Here is a 21,111-nt window from a genome sequence, read left to right on the forward strand (position 1 = left end):
TAGTCTGGTCTTGCAATCGTCCAATCAGCTGAGCATATAATACCTATTGGTCCAATGACAGATATCCCCTCCCCCCATTTCCCCAAAACTCCCCAATAGAAGAGAGGAATAAAACCAAACTCCTACAACTTGTCTCCCTCAAGAATCAAAAATGTAGACATGTTGAAATGAAATGTTCCAGAGTCTTCTCCCCTTATACATGACAGTTCAAAATTGGGGGCTTTGCCCAAAATGTATCCTATGCGTATAGAGACCTTCAGCCCCGTCCAGCTATCTGTATTTATAGTGTTGTGCAAAAATTTTAGTCAGGTTTGGAAAAATTTTTGGAAAAGCAAGAATGCATTCAGTAATAAAAGCGTTAATAGTTTGTCTCAACTTTCAAAATGAAATCAATGAGTAAAAGAGAAGTATAAATCCCATCAATATTTGGTGTGACCTTTGCCCTTTGATCTCCATTAATTCCTCTCGTTTTTGGCAGAATCGGGCAGGGAGGTTGTTCCTGCCGCCATCTTGGAGAGCTACGCCCAGATCATCTTTGGATGTTGCTTGCTCCAATCCGTCTGTCTGTTCATGTCACCCCAGACAGATTAGATGATGCTGAGATCAGGGCTATATCTGCAGGGACCGGGTCATCATTTTCAAGACTCCTCCTCCAAAGGGCAAAGGTCACACCAAATATTGACGGGATTTACATTTCTCTTCTTTTACTCCGCACTTTGGTAATTGATACAAATACACTCACCGGCCACTTTATTAGGTACACCTGTCCAACTGCTCGTTAACACTTAATTTCTAATCAGCCAATCACATGGCGGCTACTCAGTGCATTTCGGCATGTAGACATGGTCAAGACAATCTCCTGCAGTTCAAACCGAGCATCAGTATGGGGGGGAAGAAAGGTGATTTGAGTGCCTTTGAACGTGGCATGGTTGTTGGTGCCAGAAGGGCTGCTCTGAGTATTTCAGAAACTGCTGATCTACTGGGATTTTCACGCACAACCATCTCTAGGGTTTACAGAGAATGGTCCGAAAAAGAAAAAACATCCAGTGAGCGGCAGTTCTGTGGGGGGCGGAAATGCGTTGTTGATGCCAGAGGTCAGAGGAGAATGGCCAGACTGGTTCGAGCTGATAGAAAGGCAACAGTGACTCAAATAGCCACCCGTTACACCCAAGGTAGCCAGAAGAGCATCTCTGAACGCCGCACAGTACGTCCAACTTTGAGGCTACAGATAGGCTACAGCAGCAGAAGACCACACCGGGTGCCACTCCTTTCAGCTAAGAACAGGAAACTGAGGCTACAATTTGCACAAGCTCATCGAAATTGGACAATTGAAGATTGGAAAAACGTTGCCTGGTCTGATGAGTGTCGATTTCTGCTGCGACATTCGGATGGTAGGGTCAGAATTTGGCGTCAACAACATGAAAGCATGGATCCATCCTGCCTTGTATCGGTAACGGTTCAGGCTGGTGGTGGTGGTGGTGGTGTCATGGTGTGGGGAATATTTTCTTGGCACTCTTTGGGCCCCTTGGTACCAATTGAGCATCGTTGCAACGCCAAAGCCTACCTGAGTATTGTTGCTGACCATGTCCATCCCTTTATGAGCACAATGTACCCAACATCTGATGGCTACTTTCAGCAGGATAATGCAATGCCATGTCATAAAGCTGGAATCATCTCAGACTGGTTTCTTGAACATGACAATGAGTTCACTGTACTCCAATGGCCTCCACAGTCACCAGATCTCAATCCAATAGAGGAGCATCTTTGGGATGTGGTGGAACGGGAGATTCGCATCATGGATGTACAGCCGACAAATCTGCGACTGCAACTGTGTGATGCCATCATGTCAATATGGACCAAAATCTCTGAGGAATGCTTCCAGCACCTTGTTGTATCTATGCCACGAAGAATTGAGGCAGTTCTGAAGGCAAAAGGGGGTCCAACCCGTTACTAGCAAGGTGTACCTAATAAAGTGGCCGGTGAGTGTAAACCACTAACTGTTCTATTTGTCTAATCATTCTTTCCATGCCTGCCTAATACTTTTGCACAGCACTGTATATCTCTTCATGACCTTATTTTTCGCTTCGGATTTGTGAGATTTTCTTGCAGTTCTGTGCAGGATATCTCTGTTATATTCTGTTGATTCAGACAAAACATCACTGAATATAGACAGAGATCCAGAACTTTCTCCCCTAGTCCTGCAGTAGACATAACAACCACTAGATGGCGTCAGTTAGCGATGCTGCCGTGTCATATGTCACCACGATGATGTCACCAGTTGATTTGTCTTCCATCCTGACGTATGGTTCCTATGGCCTGACTTTGCTGCACTGTGTCCAATGACGTCACCATCAGCCTTTCCATAGAGGAGCTCGCGGGAAAGTTGGGTGTTATCCCTTGTAATCCCTTATGTGGTGTATCCTAAGCAGCTCACTATGCAAATATATCAGAATGGACCTGACAACGACCCTATATAACACCGAGACACCTTCACACCCATATCCTCTTCCTATTAATGCTCCTTCCTTTCCGTTCCCTACTCTGTTCCCTATGTAGGATACAACGGTAGATCCTGTTTTGCTCCCCCCTCTACTGGCCACAGATGGAACTTCATCTCACGTTTCATATACTGACTTGTCCATATGCACTTTCATTGACTATAGGACCCAGTATACACTGAATATCACTTCCTTGCCATGTTTCTATATTTTCCAGTATTCTTTTGTAGATACATTTTTCTGTTACAATTTGATTCCATTCGGTTATTATATGACTCTGATACAGTTCTGATTTGTGATTGTCATAGAAAAAAAGTGACAACCTAAGAGTCACAGACCTGAAACCTGAGCTCTGACAAATCCAGGAGCACAGACAAAACCAGTATATAGACATAGATGTAACATAACATTGGCTAGAAATATCCGTCATCACAACCTGTAACTTCTCCGTGGTCTCTGTAGTGGGACAAATACTAAAGTCCATCTCGTCCTGCAAAAAAGACGCCTCACACAGCGCCATATACTAAATATACAAACGTTACAGGTGTAGGAATATATAATAAGTGGTATCGTTTTTATATACAACTTGTCGTGCAAAAATCAAGCCCTCATCGGACTACGTAAATGGAAAAAATTAGAATGTTACGGCTTTTGGAATGCAAGGGGAACCTATATGCATTTAAAAGTGGTTACCTGCGAAACCTGAGGACCCCATAGACTTTAATGAGGTCCGTGTGTTTCGTGTGGAAACTGAGTGGAAACCGCACGGACCCCATTATAATCTAGGGGATCCGCGGGTTTCCTGAAGGTAGCCGCTTTGTAGAGGTTTCCATTCGTGGGGTTCCCAAGTGGACTACCCAAACGGAAACCTGAACGCAGATGTGAACCAGACCTAAATGTAAGTGTATACATGTGTGATATATCGTTATATAACAGGCATTAGAAGGAATGCCTATGAAGTGATGTTACCCAATACAAAACCAAACAATAAAGTCAATATACACCCTATATATACCCTGAAGGATGGAGCAACCAGATTAAACCTGTGTCCGGATCAAAAACCCGGTTTCGCGGCGGAGATCTCTCTCACCCATTCAAATGAAAGAGTCCTGCAGGTTTCCGTGTCCTGCTCTGTTTTATGCAGGAAACGGAAACCTGCACAACGGAGACCGGGCACAGATGTGAACGAGCCCTAAGTACGACAAATCCAAATGATACGTAGAAGGAAAACCAATTCTCTGTAATGGATATCAACAAGGCACAACGCGTTTTAAGGAATAACCTCCCCTTTATCAAGTACTGTACACAACAATTACCACAAGCCCGGTGTTAGGATTGGGTCCCGCAGATTGCTATCATAGCACACAGCGCCACCTGCGGGTCAGTCTAATCATCCAGCTTTCACCTTACTGAGCATGCTCAGACTTATTGGAGCTGCTCACAAGCTAAGTGTCATTTCCCCCCTATTGAGCATGAGCGGTGAGATCATCACCTCCGCCCCTATTGGGCGGGGACTTCCCTTTAACCACTTCAGTACCAGGCCAATTTGTGGTCCAGGACCAGACACATTTTAGGTTTATTATGTATGTGCTGTTTTGAGGTCTGTAAAATTTTTCTCGTATGTCTCAGTCAACTAATTTTTGCGTCTTTTTTCGGGGACACATAGGGCTTTATTTTTATGTTATTTTTATTTTCAAATGTGTTTTAATTTTTTTTATATCCAGGAAAATATAAACAAAATAGGAGGGAAATTGTGTCTGGTTTTCAATTTATAATTTTTTTTAAATTTCAAATCAAATCAAATTTAATAACACAAAGTGTCACTGAAAAACTTTATAATATAGTTTTTCCTCTCCATTACGGTAATTTTTATTTTGTATGGTGTCGTCGGGGGTGGGGCTATAACCTTTAATAACAGCGTTTTATTAGCGTATTATTTATTTATTTTTTATTATTATTTTATTTACATTTTTTAAAAACTTTTTTATTATATTTTTATTTTATTTTTTTTCCAGATTGTGTCCCCATAAGGTGATAAGAGACCTTTGTGGACATCTGAACACTTTTTTTTTTAGTGTACTTGAGGCTGATTTCTCCTATAACTGGGGCTGCTACATTTAACCTCAGATACAGGAGAAATACAGACTCCTGCACACTGTATACACAGCTTACTGAGCTGATCTGGGGTCCTGTAGGACCCAGCAGCTCTTGTAAGACTCTGCTCCCAGCGGATCACGTGTCCGCCGGGTCAGAGGGCAGCTGAATTATGGCTGCGTCCATAGCTGTGTATACAGCGCTCATTGAGCGCTGTATACACAGCGATCGAGAAGGCAGGGGAGGTAATAAATCTTCCCTGCTATCTCTCTGGGAGCTCCGGCTGAAGTTACAGCCGGCTCCTAGTGAAAGCAGCTGCACGATCTCTGTGCAGCTACTGTGTTCTGACTGGACGTACAGGTACGTCCTGTCAGAACAAGGCAACCACTTCCCGGACGTATATAGTCTATGGGCGGTCCGAAAGTGGTTAAATAGGGTGAGCCGACGCCCGGCAGGGGGGTCACACTTTGTCTAAACTTTCCTCAAAGTCCATGGAGTGAATGACAGTAGTCTCAGGGATAGGCTCCAGTATTCAGGCAGGTTTCAGACTAGGCCTCTGTGTGGGGTTCCTCTGCTTCTCCTGGGTGCTGTTAGGTAGGACCTGTAAGCCCTGAACCGTTAGATCTACACCAGGGCTAGGAGCGGTAGACGCCGTTCCAGCTTGTAGATCTGCGGCAGTTATGGTCTCTGAGATAGCCTATATGTACTGTCTGTCTTCATGTATGGCTCCTAGCTGTGTGCGGGAGCATGGGTGTGTGATGTCTCCAAGCTGTGTGCAGGACCATGCAAACTCCCCTGGTAACTCCAAGCTGTGTGCAGGAGAATGTTCTAAACTTCCGTGGTGGCCCCTAGCTGTCGCAGGGGTAAGTGTGTGTGTTTGCTGGCCTGGGGTGGGTGTTAACCCTTGGCAGCCGTTTGTGTTTCACTTGTACTGGTGCACCTGGCCAGTGAGCTAAACTGGCAGGGCTTTAGTTGCACCTTGTTCACATGGAGTGTCGCACAGTACACACTGTTCACATTGAGTTCAGTCTGCAGTGTCTTGCAGTAGTTCACATTGATTCCACACTGCAGTGTCTTTGCAGTAGTTCACATTGATTTTCACGCTGCAGTGTCTTTGCAGTAGTCCACATTGAGTTCAGACATACGGCCGCCCACCATTGGGCCTGTGGACCTCGCTGTAGTGTTCTACAGACTAGAGGTTCTGTTGTTGAAAAAAAAATATATATATATATACAGAACCGTAACTCCCGGTGAGTCGCAGAGACTGTCAGTAATCGATTACTGACGGTCTCTGCAACTCACTGGGCTGGTGGTAATTTTTCTGCACTTAATAAAGGGGAGGTTAGTCCCCGAAACGCGTTGTGCCTTGTTGTTATCCATTACAGAGACGTGGTTTTCCTTCTACGTATCATTTGGATTTGTCGTACTTACCCGTTACCTGTGAGCACAACTGGCTCTTCCTTTTCTTCTGGATTCCTTGGTATATGACGTCTGAGACAGGGCGTTTGTAAGGGTTGCTGCCACCTCTCACCGTTTCGCACTATTTTTGCCGTTGTGACTGATTCACAACTATTTCAGGAAAATCTAGGAGGAAACCTTTCCGTCAGTGACATGTTGCAGCGAGGACTCCTATTACAGTTCCAGGCTCGGGTTCAGTGAGCTCCAAAGAACTGGCCATGACTATGGGATGAGGGTCTGATATTATACACCAGGGGCAATGGGGCAGAATCTGTATATAGTATGCCTACTAGCTATGTAAGGATACATTTATAGTCTTATATATTAGACAGATTTGTCCTTCAGTCTCCTGGACACTTGGGTGGAAATCTCTGTAGGAATTGGATCTCAAAATGACGGATTGGAACTTTTTACAGCGTAAGATCTGAGACCACTTCAAGGACGTCTCTCCCAGTGGCCGGCTTACGTTACGCTGTAGAGCGGTGGCCGTATACTGCAGTGTAAGAAAAGAAATAAGATGTCTGCAGGCTCTGAGGTCACACCGAGAACCGAGAACGAGACGGACAACCTAGAAGAACCCAACCCTGGGGTGCAGTCTGTTACTAATCAGGACATTCTTCTAGAGTCAGCGTATTCTGGATCCTCGCCAGTCTGTTAAAGGGATGTTTCCTTTGGCGGTAAACAGAAACAAAAGCTTTAATTTAATGACAACAAGAAGATCCGGAGAATGGTGGAAACATGAAAGAATATTCTGCAGAATGTTGGTACGTGCAATAAATCCGCTGTCCGGGGTCTCTGCCCTACAACTGGTGGTGCGGCCGTCCGGTAATATCTGATAATGTCACGTATCACCATACCGCGCCCCACTATATACAGTACCACTGTCTTCGTATGTGGCCCCTGTTGTGACGGCTTCCTCTTCACCCCTATATCTATACCCTGCTTACACCTGTGTATGTGGGGGGAGGGGATATCAAGGCTTTCCTTTACCCCAGGCAAAACTAACAAGAATGACAAACTTGACAGTGAAAGAGTTAAACTAGAGCGTCGTCAGTCAGACCACACCTGGAATACTGTGTACAGTTCTGGGCGCCTCAATTCAAGAAAGACATCGATATATTGGAGCAAGTCCAGAGAAGAGCAACCAAAATGGTGGAAGGTCTGCAAACCATGTCCTATGAGGAGCGGCTAAAAGAACTGGGATTGTTTAGTTTGCAGAAGAGAAGGCTGAGGGGAGATTTAATAGCAGTCTACAAATATCTGAAAGGTAGTCACAGTGCAGAGGGATCTCCCCTATTCTCATTAGCACAAGGAAGTACAAGAAGCAATGGGATGAAACTAAAGGGAAAGAGATACAGATTAGACATTAGGAAAAACTTTCTGACAGTGAGGGGAGTGAGAGAGTGGAATAGGCTGCCACGGGAGGTGGTGGGCGCTCCATCAATGGAAATCTTCAAGCGGAATCTGGAGAAACATATAGCTGGGATGATTTAGGAAAACCTGCACTCGCAGTGGGTTGGACCCGATGGCCCTTGAGGTCCCTTCCAACTCTACCATAAGAATAAGAATAAGAATAAGGACAGTCAGACCTGTGGAATGTGACAGCCGGAGAGATTCCTGCAGTCTACACACCTTAGAAACCTGCACATTTACCTCCGAGCTGCTCACGTAGTCTGCTGTCACTGGGGGGTGGTCCGACACCTCTATAATACAGGAATACAACAACTCCCTCCCAGATACACTGAGGCTCCGGAGCTCTGCACCATGAGGGTGACCGCCATCGCCATCGTATTCCTGGTCACCTGCCTGACCTCAGGTGAGAGATTTATATTATATACCCTGAATAACACCACGGAGTAACGCAGCAAATAGGGAGTCATAATGTTATTGTGGGTGGTGGGAAACGCTCTGAGACCCAACTACTGTATATAAGGATTCATTAGAGAGATAGAGAGATAGATAGATAGATAGATAGATAGATAGATAGATAGATAGATAGATAGATAGATAGGAGAGAGAGAGATAGATAGATAGATAGATAGATAGATAGATAGATAGATAGATAGATAGATAGATAGGAGATAGATAGATAGATAGATAGATAGATAGATAGATAGATAGATAGATAGGAGATAGATAGATAGATAGATAGATAGATATGAGATAATCTTAGTCTATTATCTTAACAATGCAGATTATAATCTCAGCTCAGTTCCGTCTTCTCGTGTTGTCCTATGTAGCAGTCACCAGTCTGATCTCCTACAATGGTTTCTGGATGTTTTAGCAGATTAGTCAGTCCTTCGCCTTCTATTCTGTACTTATAACAGGTTTTTCTAGTTCCATAACTGGAGGCGTTTCGTGTAGATCAGTCGCTCTCCAAAATAACAAATTGCACAGTGGGAACTTTCTTTTTCTTTAGACTGCTGTGAAATTTTGAAGAGAAAGTGAATTCAGTAGCAGGTCGTATACTGTAGATGGCGCTCTCAGACTACCTATAGAGGCCAATTACAGTCCAGTAGACTTGTGCGGTACTACTGTTATGGTCAGTGTCCTGGGCTCCTAGAAGGTCCACACTTGGTGTGGATCCAGACGGTGGCACCGCTGTAGCTACAGGTGTGTTAGTTGTGGGGTCTGAACTCCTAGGAGGTTCCTACTCGGTATGGATCCAGAAGATGGCACTGCTATAGCTCTTGGCCTCTTAGTTGTGTGGTTTGGTGGGCTCCTAGAAGGTCCACACTTGGTGTGGATCCAGATAGTGACACTACTGTAGCTTATGGTGTGTTAGTTGTGGGGTCTGGTGGACTCCAAGAAGGTCCACACCAAGTGTGGATCCAGAAGGTGGCACTACTGTAACCCCAGGTGTGTTAGTTGTGGGGTCTGGTGGACTCCTAGGAAGTTCCCACTCGGTATGGATCCAGAAGGTGGCACTGCTATAGCTCTTGGTCTGTTAGTTCTGGAGTCTGGTGGACTCCAAGAAGGTCCATCCTTGGTGTGGATCCAGATAGTGACACTACTGTAGCTTATGGTGTCTTAGTTGTGGGGTCTGGTGGACTCCTAGAAGGTCCACACTTGGTGTGGATCCAGTAGGTGACACTGCCTCGGCTCCCTGAGTGTTAGCTGTGGGGTCTGGTTCCTATATGTAACCCTTTCATTGGACATGGACATAAGGGATAGGAGTCCGTGTGGTCACCAGAGTTGAGCCAACGCCACCTACTGCATCCTTGAAGAGATAACCTATTTAACATCAGTGAGACCCCAAACTTAGTAGAGGTAATGGGGCTGCTAATTCTTTACCGTGGTGGGTTTGTCCATGGTCGTAGCTTGTTTAGTTCCTCACACATCACCTAGGATTGGGGGGTCCAAACGTTGGGACATTGCCTTACAACCTGGCCACATTTTCAGTAAGGAGGGGGCTCTAAAAACCATTGGTTTTATATGATTGGCATAAAAGGGGCAAATTATGGTTTTCGCCCATTTTGGAGAAGATGGGGCTCAAAAAATATATATAAGATGACTGATCAACGGAGAGAAGGCGTTCTGTATCGGCATATAGTATGACGTATGTTCTTGTCTTCTAGGCTGGTCTTTGAAGTGTATGCAGTGCAGCGGGTTCAGTACCACACCCTGCACCGGGACCGTACAAGACTGTCCCTCCCCGAGTGACGTCTGCGGGACTACGGTGATTCGCACCAGAGGTAATCCTATCCTGACCTACAATAACCTGAGGTCTCCATTAAGGGGACGGTTCTGTCGGTAGGAGCCGACTCCTCTTTTTTGACTTCGACTTGACTTGAGTCCTTCCAGATACTGTATATTACCTATTAACCATTGTATCACCCCGACCATTAAGGACTATCATCTCTAACCCGTGACCCAGCAGAGTACAGCAGATGCCCTACCTGTGAACCAGAAGACCTGACTATCCTTTGGCCTCTTGTTAGTGATCGTACACCCAGTCCTTCCCAAATGGAGCAGAGAGTAATCGCCAACAGGACAGAAATGGACAGACTTTAGGCTCCCTTTAAATGTAGGCCGCTCACTATCCCTTTAAGTGTAGGCCTTGTTGACTTATTGGATTCTGCTCTTCTTCAGGAGAGCGCTGGACGAGCTTTTACTACATCCGCTCCTGTGTGAACATGACTGAATGTTTCAACAATGCAAGTGTGACCGGCCTATACTCGACGACGGCGTCCCAGACAACCTGCTGCTTCGACAACAACTGCACCACATCAATCCCGACCGGTAAGACTAAAGGTTCACGGCCCCTGGTGCAAAGTTCACTTTGGGCCTCCTGCACATCTTCTACTCACAACCATCCGCCGTGTCCAATCCTCATGTTTTAGCAGCTTCTTCATTTCCCTTTTCCTCTCGATCTAGGCCCAGACCATCATGATAATGTCTCCACCACACATAGGCTTCCCATCATTCCCATCCACTATCAATGCCCCCTACTCATGCCCCCTGTTGTGCCCCACTTGCCTATTTGTTGCAGATTGTTTTTCCTTTTCTTCTTTGTGTATCACAAATCTTCTTCCTCTTTTTCACTCCAGTGCACCAGAGGGCAGGGGCGATACATTTATGATGCACAGAATAGCAGGAGATCCAAGATGTTTAACTATTCCTCGTATATTTGTTGAGCCCCCTGGTTTCTGGGCCTGATGCAACCCCTAAGGAGCAACTGGGACTCGTATAAAGCTTGTAGAGGTCCTTGATGCTCCATAGCTTGGCATTCATTTGATCTAATCTACTGCAGATCTTGTAGACATGTGCACATGAGAGTCTTGACCATCACACTGCGTCAGAGCACAACTCATGATGGATTTTGATAATTTTGCTTATAATATCACATATTTATCTGCCTACAGTGCCACCGGTGAATCTGACCTTAAATGGATTAACATGCCCGTCCTATGTTGCAACCAATTTGGAGCCCTGTGATATTAAGAACGTGTCAGTGTGTACCGGAGACCAAGTGCAATGTGTCCGCTATTCAGCAAGTACAACACTAGGTGAGTGCAAATCACTCCATACCCTTCCATCAGACTTCTTGTATCAGTCTGCAAGATATACAAATGTGTCCACCTTTACCTTACCTCCAGTTTGGTTAGAGTGAGCCTGCCATCAGAACTGAGCCCTGCAGATAGATAGGTTACTGTCATCAGACCCAGCATATCACCCCAGCCCTGCAGATAGATAGGTTACTGTCACCAGACCCAGCATATCACCCCAGCCCTGCAGATAGATAGGTTACTGTTACCAGAACCAGCATATCACCCCAGCCCTGCAGATAGATAGGTTACTGTCACCAGAACCAGCATATCACCCCAGCCCTGCAGATAGATAGGTTACTGTCACCAGAACCAGCATATCACCCCAGTCCTGCAGATAGATAGGTTACTGTCACCAAAACCAGCATATCACCCCAGCCCTGCAGATAGATAGGTTACTGTCACCAGAACCAGCATATCACCCCAGCCCTGCAGATAGATAGGTTACTGTCACCAGAACCAGCATATCCCCCCAGCCCTGCAGATAGATAGGTTACTGTCACCAGAACCAACATATCACCCCAGCCCTGCAGATAGATAGGTTACTGTCACCAGATCCAGCATATCACCCCAGCCCTGCAGATAGATAGGTTACTGTCACCAGACCCAGCCTATCACCCCAGCCCTGCAGATAGATAGGTTACTGTCACCAGAACCAGCATATCACCTCAGCCCTGCAGATAGATAGGTTACTGTCACCAGAACCAGCATATCACCCCAGCCCTGCAGATAGATAGGTTACTGTCACCAGAACCAGCATATCACCCCAGCCCTGCAGATAGATAGGTTACTGTCACCAGAACCAGCATATCACCCCAGCCCTGCAGATAGATAGGTTACTGTCACCAGAACCAGCATATCACCTCAGCCCTGCAGATAGATAGGTTACTGTCACCAGACCCCAGCATATCACCCCAGCCCTGCAGATAGATAGGTTACTGTCACCAGAACCAGCATATCACCCCAGTCCTGCAGATAGATAGGTTACTGTCACCAGAACCAGCATATCACCCCAGCCCTGCAGATAGATAGGTTACTGTCACCAGAACCAGCATATCCCCCCAGCCCTGCAGATAGATTACTGTCACCAGAACCAGCATATAGTGTAATAGTATTTGATAGCAAACCCAAAAAGTTTTGGTTTCATTGTGATCAAAGATTTTTGGAAAAATCATAAATCTGGTTTACTTCAAATTATTTGCTAGTTTCTAATTGTGACAAGTAGACTATTGCTGTAATCTTCTGTAGGATCTAAAGAAAAAAAATTTAAACAACAAAATCCCTATTTTCTCACCTACAGGATCCACTTCCTCCAGCCTTTTTCTTGGTGGATGTGCCACAGAGAGCACGTGCTCCGTACCGAGCAGTTCCATCAATGGTCCTGGGATCAGTGTGCAGATTTCAAGGAAGTGCTACAACAGCGCAGGCGGCCTCCACTCCACGGCAGCGGCCTGTAGTCTACTGATGGTTTTAGGGTTACTGAAGTTTGCTTTCTGAATGTGAGATTCACATACAAGCGGAAAAGAAAACATCGACTTCATAAAAGTAGAAAATCCTAAAAGATCAGTCACTTTCCCTCAAAAATCAACATAGTCTTATGCTATAACAAGCATGAGGCTTGGATTCACCCCAATGAGGACATCTTGAAGGAGTAACCCTTGAGAGCTAAATACATAATGGTACTCGGGCCTCATTACTACGCCCTGAAACCTGAAGGTCAATCAATGGTTTTACAATCTTGTTTTTGCAACATTGTAACAAACATGATGGAGACAAGTGTCATTGCTGATGGTCCCATCAAGGATAGGAAGATCAAGATGGATACAACTCAGAAGATCAGGTTGATTGAGTCACATTGGCAATCTGTAGAGATGTTCCTCACTGAAATTTTTTTATTTCTATGCAAATTAATGTAAAGACCAATGGGAATCCTTTAGTGACCATGAATGTGTTCGGATTTATGAAGTTCTACCAAATGGCAGTGTGTCCAAGATGACAGACTAAGGAAGTGATGTTGTAAAATGTCATAAGATCACTTTGGAATGGCCTTCCCCTTTAAGACACTAAGACTCTTTTGTTGGAACTTCATTTCTTCTCTAACTATGCAACTAATGATGCGCAAACCTCGCTAGATTCGTTTGGTGCATATTTTTCAGGTTCGGTTTGGGTCAAACTTGTTCTGTCTTCTTTCCTGAGTGTCTTCTGTGTCTTTTGGGCCCCTGGGTGATCTCCGCAGCCCCACGTCAAAGGGCCTCAGTCGTCTTGGAGAGGCATTGATCTGATGCCGATTTAATACCGAGCTTCATGTTGTTGGCACCCTGTGGGTCCCAATCATGGGTCTTTGTGGTGATCCACCCAAGTCTGCTGATATCACCCAGGGGGCCAGACGATGTCAAAAAAGAAGACTGAATTCTGTGTTGGACCCTGGGAGGTGAAGAATGGCAGGCATGACTGTTTTTTACTTTTCTGCCCCTCTCATGGACCTCCAATTATTAAACTCTTGAGTCTTAAGAAACCCCTCAGTATAATAACGATGTATGGGTGGAGAACCCCAAAAATCTCAAGTTTGGACAAACTCAAAATTTTTTGTAAACTCTTAATTAACTAATTCACCCATTCTTAGAACCAGTGCCATGGTGGGGAAGGAAAGGGGCAACCTTGTTTTTTAGCCATGTGTCCCCTCTTGTCTTTGTACTTATCAGGGGCTCCTAGTACTGATGTATCATTTGTATTTATAAAGTTGTTTCATGTTTTTATATTTTTGTAAGTTATTACATTAAATTTTGACTTTGTGTGGATCAGCTTGCCGTTGTCGTTCTTGCTTGGGCCGTGTGGGTATGAGTGGGCGAAGGGTGGGTATTGGGTGGGTGGTTGGGTTTAAAGGTCTTTGGGTGGTGGTGGTGGTGGGGGGGTTAATAGTCTTTGGGGTCTCTTCTTCCTCTTGTTTAGTGACCGCTATATGGGGAGGTGGGGTGGGTTGGGTGGTTTGGGGTATAACAGTCTGCGGAGTCTCTTCTTCCTCTTAGTTGGTGACCGCTATATGGGGGGGGGGGCGGTTGGTTTGGGGTATAACAGTCCGTGGAGTCTCATCTTCCTCTTCGTTGGTGACCACTATATGGGGAGGTGGGGGTGGGGCGGGTGTATTGGGATAAATATAACAGTCCGTGGAGTCTCATCTTCCTCTTGTTTGGTGACAGCTGGACACGTATTGGGCAGCGATCTCCACAGTGGCCTCTTCTTCTCCCAGTAGGATGTAGAGTTTCCTCTTCTCATCTGGGATGTGGGCAGAGTGTCTTTGGTAGTAGACGGTCCTCACAGCTGAGTGGTGCAGGGTAGCAGGTAGTGGGCCTCGTCTTCTAGGGCCCCTTGGTCGCAGTGTTGGCACAGTCTGTCTTCTCGTGGCTTGTACGTCTGCCTGTATCGCACATTTCAATTTCTAGATTGTGGGCGCTCAGTCTGTATCGGCTCAGGGTCTGTCTGTGTATGGGGTGGGGTATTTTCTCTAGGTAGGTGGCCATGGTGTAGTCCCTTTGCAGAGATTGGTATACGTTGAGTTTCTTGGAGCTGATGTTGTCGGCTTCATACTGTATGTTCCTAGACTGTGGTCCTTAGGGAGTCACAAACAGAACACAAGTGTGTCATTACTGTATGTTACACAATCTCCAGCAATTCAGTCCTCATCACAGGATTGGTAATGATTGCATGTCCTCTAATTATACGTGGGGGTGTGATGAATTATCACCTTTCTTCTACACAATTTCTTCATAGTCAGTGAAATAATAAGGTTTATCTTCATATAGAGAATCCTCCTAGAATAGCTCTTATGGTCATTGTTGTGATGATAGCGTCCACCTCTATGGCTATGACATACTCACCATATAAACATACAGTCCTCATGTACAGACTGTAATATCGCTATATAGGCCATTCAACCTGTTCCAGGACACTCATAGACTTTATCCATTCAGGAGGTCACAATTAACTTAGCAAGGACTTACCTCTATCTCCATGCAGAGCTCGGCGGCTGCACAAGATCAGGCTGAACAGTCAATCTCACCAGAGGGAAAGCAGAAATGGTTTATGTGATCAAGTCATGAGATCTTCCAGGGTCAGAAATTGCAGGATCTACTGGGTCCTAGAGGACACAGATCTGCTCTATAGTTCATGTTAGGAGGTTATATTCCTCCTATAACTGGGACTATAGGTATCAGACACAGTTACAAAGAAAATCAGAGAGAAATAATGTGATATTGAAATACCCCCCCCCCTTCCCCATCGTCTTTCAGCCTCTCGACCAAGCACAGTGACATTGGAGCACCCCAAGTGATTGGGCCTCAGTGGTGACCCTGGGAGCTTGACCAAAAGTTAGAAGAAGACAACTAGGGGACCACCTAGGGAATACCTGAAATCTACGCCAGGCCAGAAACCTCCCAGTAATTCAGGCACATGACACTTCTCTCTGGGACTTGACTAAGACTGATGTACAGAACGCCAGTCTTAATAAATTCCTCCATTGTATCTGTCCTAATACTATCTAGGCTACGATCTGTCTCAATAGTATCAATTTTACACATAATATTGTTAATTTTTTTTAGAGAAAGAATAGATTTAGGTTAAACCAGATTGGACTCGCATTTTCCAGAAGTTTCATTAGACTTCAGAGTGGAGGCCCATGGGAGGTGAGTGAAAATACTGCACATCTATACTCACCTCTCCTGGACATTCTTGTGGTATCCAGAGTTCCCCCCGTGTCCTATACTGGTCTTTTCTAGTCTTTGGCTGATGTCACACACCCACGGGCCCTGTGATTGGGTTTGAGCGACCATATGGAGCACCATGACATCATAACACTGAGTCAAGGCTTCATGATGTCAGCGCATCCCCTGTATCCTCTGATGTCCAATCCCAGGCCTCAGCAGTGACCCCAGGGTGCATATCATCCATATAACATTGGTTTGTAGCAAACTGTAGGGCCAAACCATTCACAAGTGGGGTTGAGCCGATCTCGATCGTTTTTAAAATCCGATTTTCGATCATTTTCCAGCCGATCCCAATCTTGAAAGTTGCTCGATCGCCGATCGGAATCCAATCTTTCTCGATCCCGATCACTCAACCTTATTCACAAGTATTCATCTAAAATCATATAAGTGTAGCTCGAGTGTTGTGTTACTTCATGTTCACTTCAGAGGGCTGAAAATAAGGAATTATAATCTAAAATGAGTTTTATTTGAGACTTTATTATAATTCCTACCATAAATAAATTTCAATGTAGGTCATTCACAATCGATGTCCAATCCTTCTGATTTGGATCAATCACAATTAATTTGTTGACTCACAAACTGACCAATCATTATTGATAGAGATGACATTGAGGCCACTGACTCGCTGCACTGTGATAGCTACAAGATTAATAAATTATCCTTACAATACATTGTTATTTTAGCTCACTCTATAGAACTGTTCTGTCTCTTATAGATACTGTCAGCAAGTCAAGTGTGAGAATAAGCTAAATGAAACTATCCTAAAGGGGAACAAGTGACATATGCAGCATTGCTTATTTATTGACTTTTCTAATACAGTTTGCCCATGGGATGCTAATGCACATTTTCAATTGTCAATTTTCAATTTTTATTTTTGACTCCTGCCTTCCAAACCCAATAACTTTTATTTTTTCCATTCACAGAGCCATATGAGGGATTAGTTGGTCAAATTGTACTTTGTATTGGCACCGCTTAATATTCTGTAGAATGGACTGGAAAGCTGGAAATGAAATCAGAATGGAGTGGAATAGGAGGAAAACTTGGTTGAATATACATTGGGACTTGTAGGGTACATTGACACATTTAAAAGGGGGATTCTGTGGCCCCCAGAAAATAAGTCCACCCAACTGTACGTGAGGTGGGTAAATAGAAGTGCCCCAATTGTTTTGGGCAAATTATGGACACTGTGTAGATAAAGAAGTAAATTCCAAATACCCCCATTGTATATGTAAAATCCCAGATCTTGTAACAAATCCACTGGTTACATATTACAATATAGTTACGTAAATAAAGAATTCTGGATACATTTTTTGATACAAGTTCTATGATAGGGTCAATAATTTTGTTGGGCTCGGTCCATGGGGATAGACAAGGGTAGATGTTATCTATGGTCATGACTGAGAATAACTTCACTAGTCTGGTGCTGTGTATATGGAGCCGACTCTCTACCGCACTGGAGGACTGAGGTCGGCCTACACTTTTGTTCAGTGGAGTGGTTTATCTTCATGAGATTAATGTAAACAGAGGCATAAGCATGGAGAAAACGCACAGTACGTTTGTAGGATTCACGCTGCCTTTTGCTGGAATAGAGCATATTGCTGTTTCCTGAAAGACGGTATTCTGATAGGTCGCGGTTAGATTTCCACTGGCGCAGATTCTTGGGTGGGCGCAGCCGTGGAAGGTTTCTGAGCTTGTAAAGCTATCTGTAAATAAAAATAAAATAATATTATTTCTTTAAAAAAAGACTTTTACATTTTGGTTACTTAGGCTTTGCCAGATCCCACCTACTCATGAGTGTCCCTATATGGGGTAAAGATGAACCGTCCAAACATGTTGAGTTTAGCCAAATGCAAATTTTGGGGGGTTTTCCTAGCACAAATTCAACCAAATATATAATAATTGGAGTCTATGGAAGATGGTAAGTTTAAATGACAGATTATTTTACGTGGAGGATTTGCGATTTAGCACAACATGGATCGGCATAAAAAAATGAGCCCCATGACATGGATTAGATATCCACAAAGAATATTTCACTAGGAATGGATATACAGATCTGGAATAGAAGGATTTAGAGCCTTGTGCACACTGTTTGGGGTCACACAGTCCATTTGCCTCTGGGCTACAGCTGTTTCAGGTCCCATTGATATCAGAGGGCTTGTGTTTTACTGTAAATCTTTCATCCTACATGGAAACACGAATAGCAGCCAGTGGTCTATTACCCTCTGTCACTTTTTTGGTGTAAGAAATACATTGTGTTGCGAGCCCGGTACAAGCGATGTGATCTTTAGCAGAGCAGCTACCAGGTTCTTTAGTATAACAGGAGTCACAGATGTGTCCATTCATTTGATCGCTTTCCAAGGGCACTAAAAACAAAAACATAATCGTTACAAGCCAAAATGTCATTGGCTATTCTCACAAATTGAGCATAGTACACACTACAACACAATCCATGCACCCCAGATGTACCTTACCCCCACCTACTGAATTCTGGGCCAATAGATACTCGACACACAAGCACTCACTGATCTCCCGGAGTTACCCTTGGTTCACATCTGCGTTTGGGGAGTGTGCATGGGGACCCCGAACTGACTACCAAACACATTTGCAAGCAGTGTGCAGTGAAAACACATGGACCCCATAGACTATAATGGACTCATGCAGATTGGGAAGGACTTTCCTGTCCACATGTTCCCTGTGGAGATCTCGCGGCAAACACACGGACCCCATTATAGTTTATGGGGTCCATGTGCTTTCACTGCACACCACTTACTAATGCTTTTGGTAATCCATTCAGGGGGGGTTCCCATGTGGACTCCCCTGAACAGATGTGAACGAGGCCTAAGAAGGAACAACACACTTTAGATGTGTAGGGCATACAGGGACTAACATTAAAATCAAGCTTTAATACAAATAGGTTCATAATAGAAAAGTAGAAAAAATGAAACAAAGTATAACAAGCAGAACAGTTCCAAAATAAATGGGAGAAATAACAGAAAAGACAGAAGGTACATGCTACAGCCCTTCTGATGGGGGTAAGAGAACGTAAGGGACACATTCACCCCATGTTTTACCATTCCATCCCTTGGCTCAGGTATTAGCGTCGCCCTCCTGAGACATTGTCCAAATCCTGTGTCTGTGACTGGACAATAGATTAAGGACCGGCCAGGACCATGACTACTAATATGAGCTGATGTCCAGGCACGGCTTCTTTTAACCCTTTCTTACAGTGATTCTTTGGTTTTCTTTCTTTATATATTCCTGCTGTATTATCCAGGCTGCTGTCACACTGACTCTCCCTAGGGCGGGACTATTAATGTGATTACTCACCTGTTGGTATGGGGGTAATACAGTTGTCACTGTGACAGCAGGAGGTGTTTATAGACAGGGTCTTGTGCGCGGTGATGACGGAGCCCGCAGTGTCACACTCCGAGGAGACACCGCATCGCTTTATCAGCTGTTTATTTCTCTTTCCTCCTATTTTATAAAATGATAAGTCAAATCCATTAAACCAAAAGTCACTTGACCAAAATTAATATGTAAATAAGCAGCACAATATCCAGGCCATTGGTCAAATGATCAAAGCCTGAGACTCTATACACTACACCACACAGGACAGATCCTCTATATACTACACCGCACAGGACAGGTCCTCTATATACTACACCACACAGGACAGATCCTCTATATACTACACCACACAGGACAGGTCCTCTATATACTACACCACACAGGACAGGTCCTCTATATACGACACCACACAGGACAGGTCCTCTATATACTACACCACACAGGACAGGTCCTCTATATACTACACCACACAGGACAGGTCCTCTATATACTACACCACACAGGACAGGTCCTCTATATACTACACCACACAGGACAGATCCTCTATATACTACACCGCACAGGACAGGTCCTCTATATACTACACCGCACAGGACAGATCCTCTATATACTACACCACACAGGACAGGTCCTCTATATACTACACCACACAGGACAGGTCCTCTATATACGACACCACACAGGACAGGTCCTCTATATACTACACCACACAGGACAGGTCCTCTATATACTACACCACACAGGACAGGTCCTCTATATACGACACCACACAGGACAGGTCCTCTATATACTACACCACACAGGACAGGTCCTCTATATACGACACCACACAGGACAGGTCCTCTATATACTACACCACACAGGACAGGTCCTCTATATACTACACCACACAGGACAGGTCCTCTATATACTACACCACACAGGACAGATCCTCTATATACTACACCACACAGGACAGGTCCTCTATACACTACACCACACAGGACAGGTCCTCTATACACTACACCACACAGGACAGATCCTCTATATACTACACCACACAGGACAGGTCCTCTATATACTACACCACACAGGACAGGTCCTCTATATACGACACCACACAGGACAGGTCCTCTATATACTACACCGCACAGGACAGGTCCTCTCAGTGGCGGATTCAGGGTTTGCGGGGCCCTGGGCAATTGACTTTGGCGGGGCCCTACTTACTGGGGGTCTTGCACTTCTAACCTGTACTTCCCAACTGTTGAAGACTAGAAAGAGGGAACAAAACGTGCGGCGCGCTCAGCGCGCCACAGCAAATTAGGCCCCGCCCACTTTTATGTTGACCCCACCCATTCTCATTCAATTTTCATGTGATTCCACACAGTATAATCCTCCTACAGTCACCCGTAAATTATATCTCCCCCATTTTCATATACACCCTTCATCTACCCCCAGTTTCATGCCATTCTCCCCATTTATCTGCCCACAGTTTCATTTCCCCCCCGTCTCTGCCCCAGTGTCATGCCGTTCTCCCCCCTTCATCTGCCCCAGTGTCATGCCGTTCTCCCCCCTTCATCTGCCCCAATGTCATGCCATCCCCCCCTTCATCTGCCCTAGTGTCATGCCGTTCTCCCCCTCCATCTGCCCCAGTGTCATGCCGTTTCCCCCCCCTTCATCTGCCCCAGTGTCATGCCGTTCTCCCCCCCATCCATCTGCCCCAGTGTCATGCCGTTCTCCCCCCTCCATCTGCCCCAGTGTCATGCCGTTCTCCCCCCTCCATCTGCCCCAGTGTCATGCCGTTCTCCCCCCTCCATCTGCCCCAGTGTCATGCCGTTCTCCCCCCTCCATCTGCCCCAGTGTCATGCTGTTCTCTCCTCCTCTATCTGCCCCAGTGTCATGCCGTTCTCCCTCCTTCATCTGCCC

At 45.1% G+C, this 21,111-nt stretch overlaps 1 protein-coding gene across 1 annotated transcript; it reads left to right on the forward strand.

Annotated features, from left to right (window-relative positions):
- Positions 1-7,780: 7,780 nt before the first annotated feature.
- LOC142209909 (phospholipase A2 inhibitor and Ly6/PLAUR domain-containing protein-like) lies at positions 7,781-12,654 on the forward strand. Its single transcript, XM_075278947.1, has 5 exons — positions 7,781-7,866; positions 9,629-9,745; positions 10,143-10,292; positions 10,916-11,059; positions 12,399-12,654. The coding sequence occupies exons 1-5, from the start codon at positions 7,815-7,817 to the stop codon at positions 12,593-12,595; spliced, it is 660 nt and encodes a 219-aa protein (XP_075135048.1). The 5' UTR covers positions 7,781-7,814; the 3' UTR covers positions 12,596-12,654.
- Positions 12,655-21,111: the final 8,457 nt, after the last annotated feature.

Source organism: Leptodactylus fuscus, chromosome 6 (genome assembly GCF_031893055.1).
Source record: "Leptodactylus fuscus isolate aLepFus1 chromosome 6, aLepFus1.hap2, whole genome shotgun sequence".
In the NCBI taxonomy this organism is placed as follows: Eukaryota; Metazoa; Chordata; class Amphibia; order Anura; family Leptodactylidae; genus Leptodactylus; species Leptodactylus fuscus.

What these genes read in the sequence shown, in the direction of transcription:
- LOC142209909 (XM_075278947.1), top strand. Translation starts at nt 7,815, where the DNA reads ATGAGGGTGACCGCCATCGCCATCGTATTCCTGGTCACCTGCCTGACC. An exon ending in TACGGTGATTCGCACCAGAG is followed by an intron (nt 9,746 to 10,142) that starts GTAATCCTATCC and finishes GCTCTTCTTCAG; the next exon opens with GAGAGCGCTGGACGAGCTTT. An exon ending in TTCAGCAAGTACAACACTAG is followed by an intron (nt 11,060 to 12,398) that starts GTGAGTGCAAAT and finishes TCTCACCTACAG; the next exon opens with GATCCACTTCCTCCAGCCTT.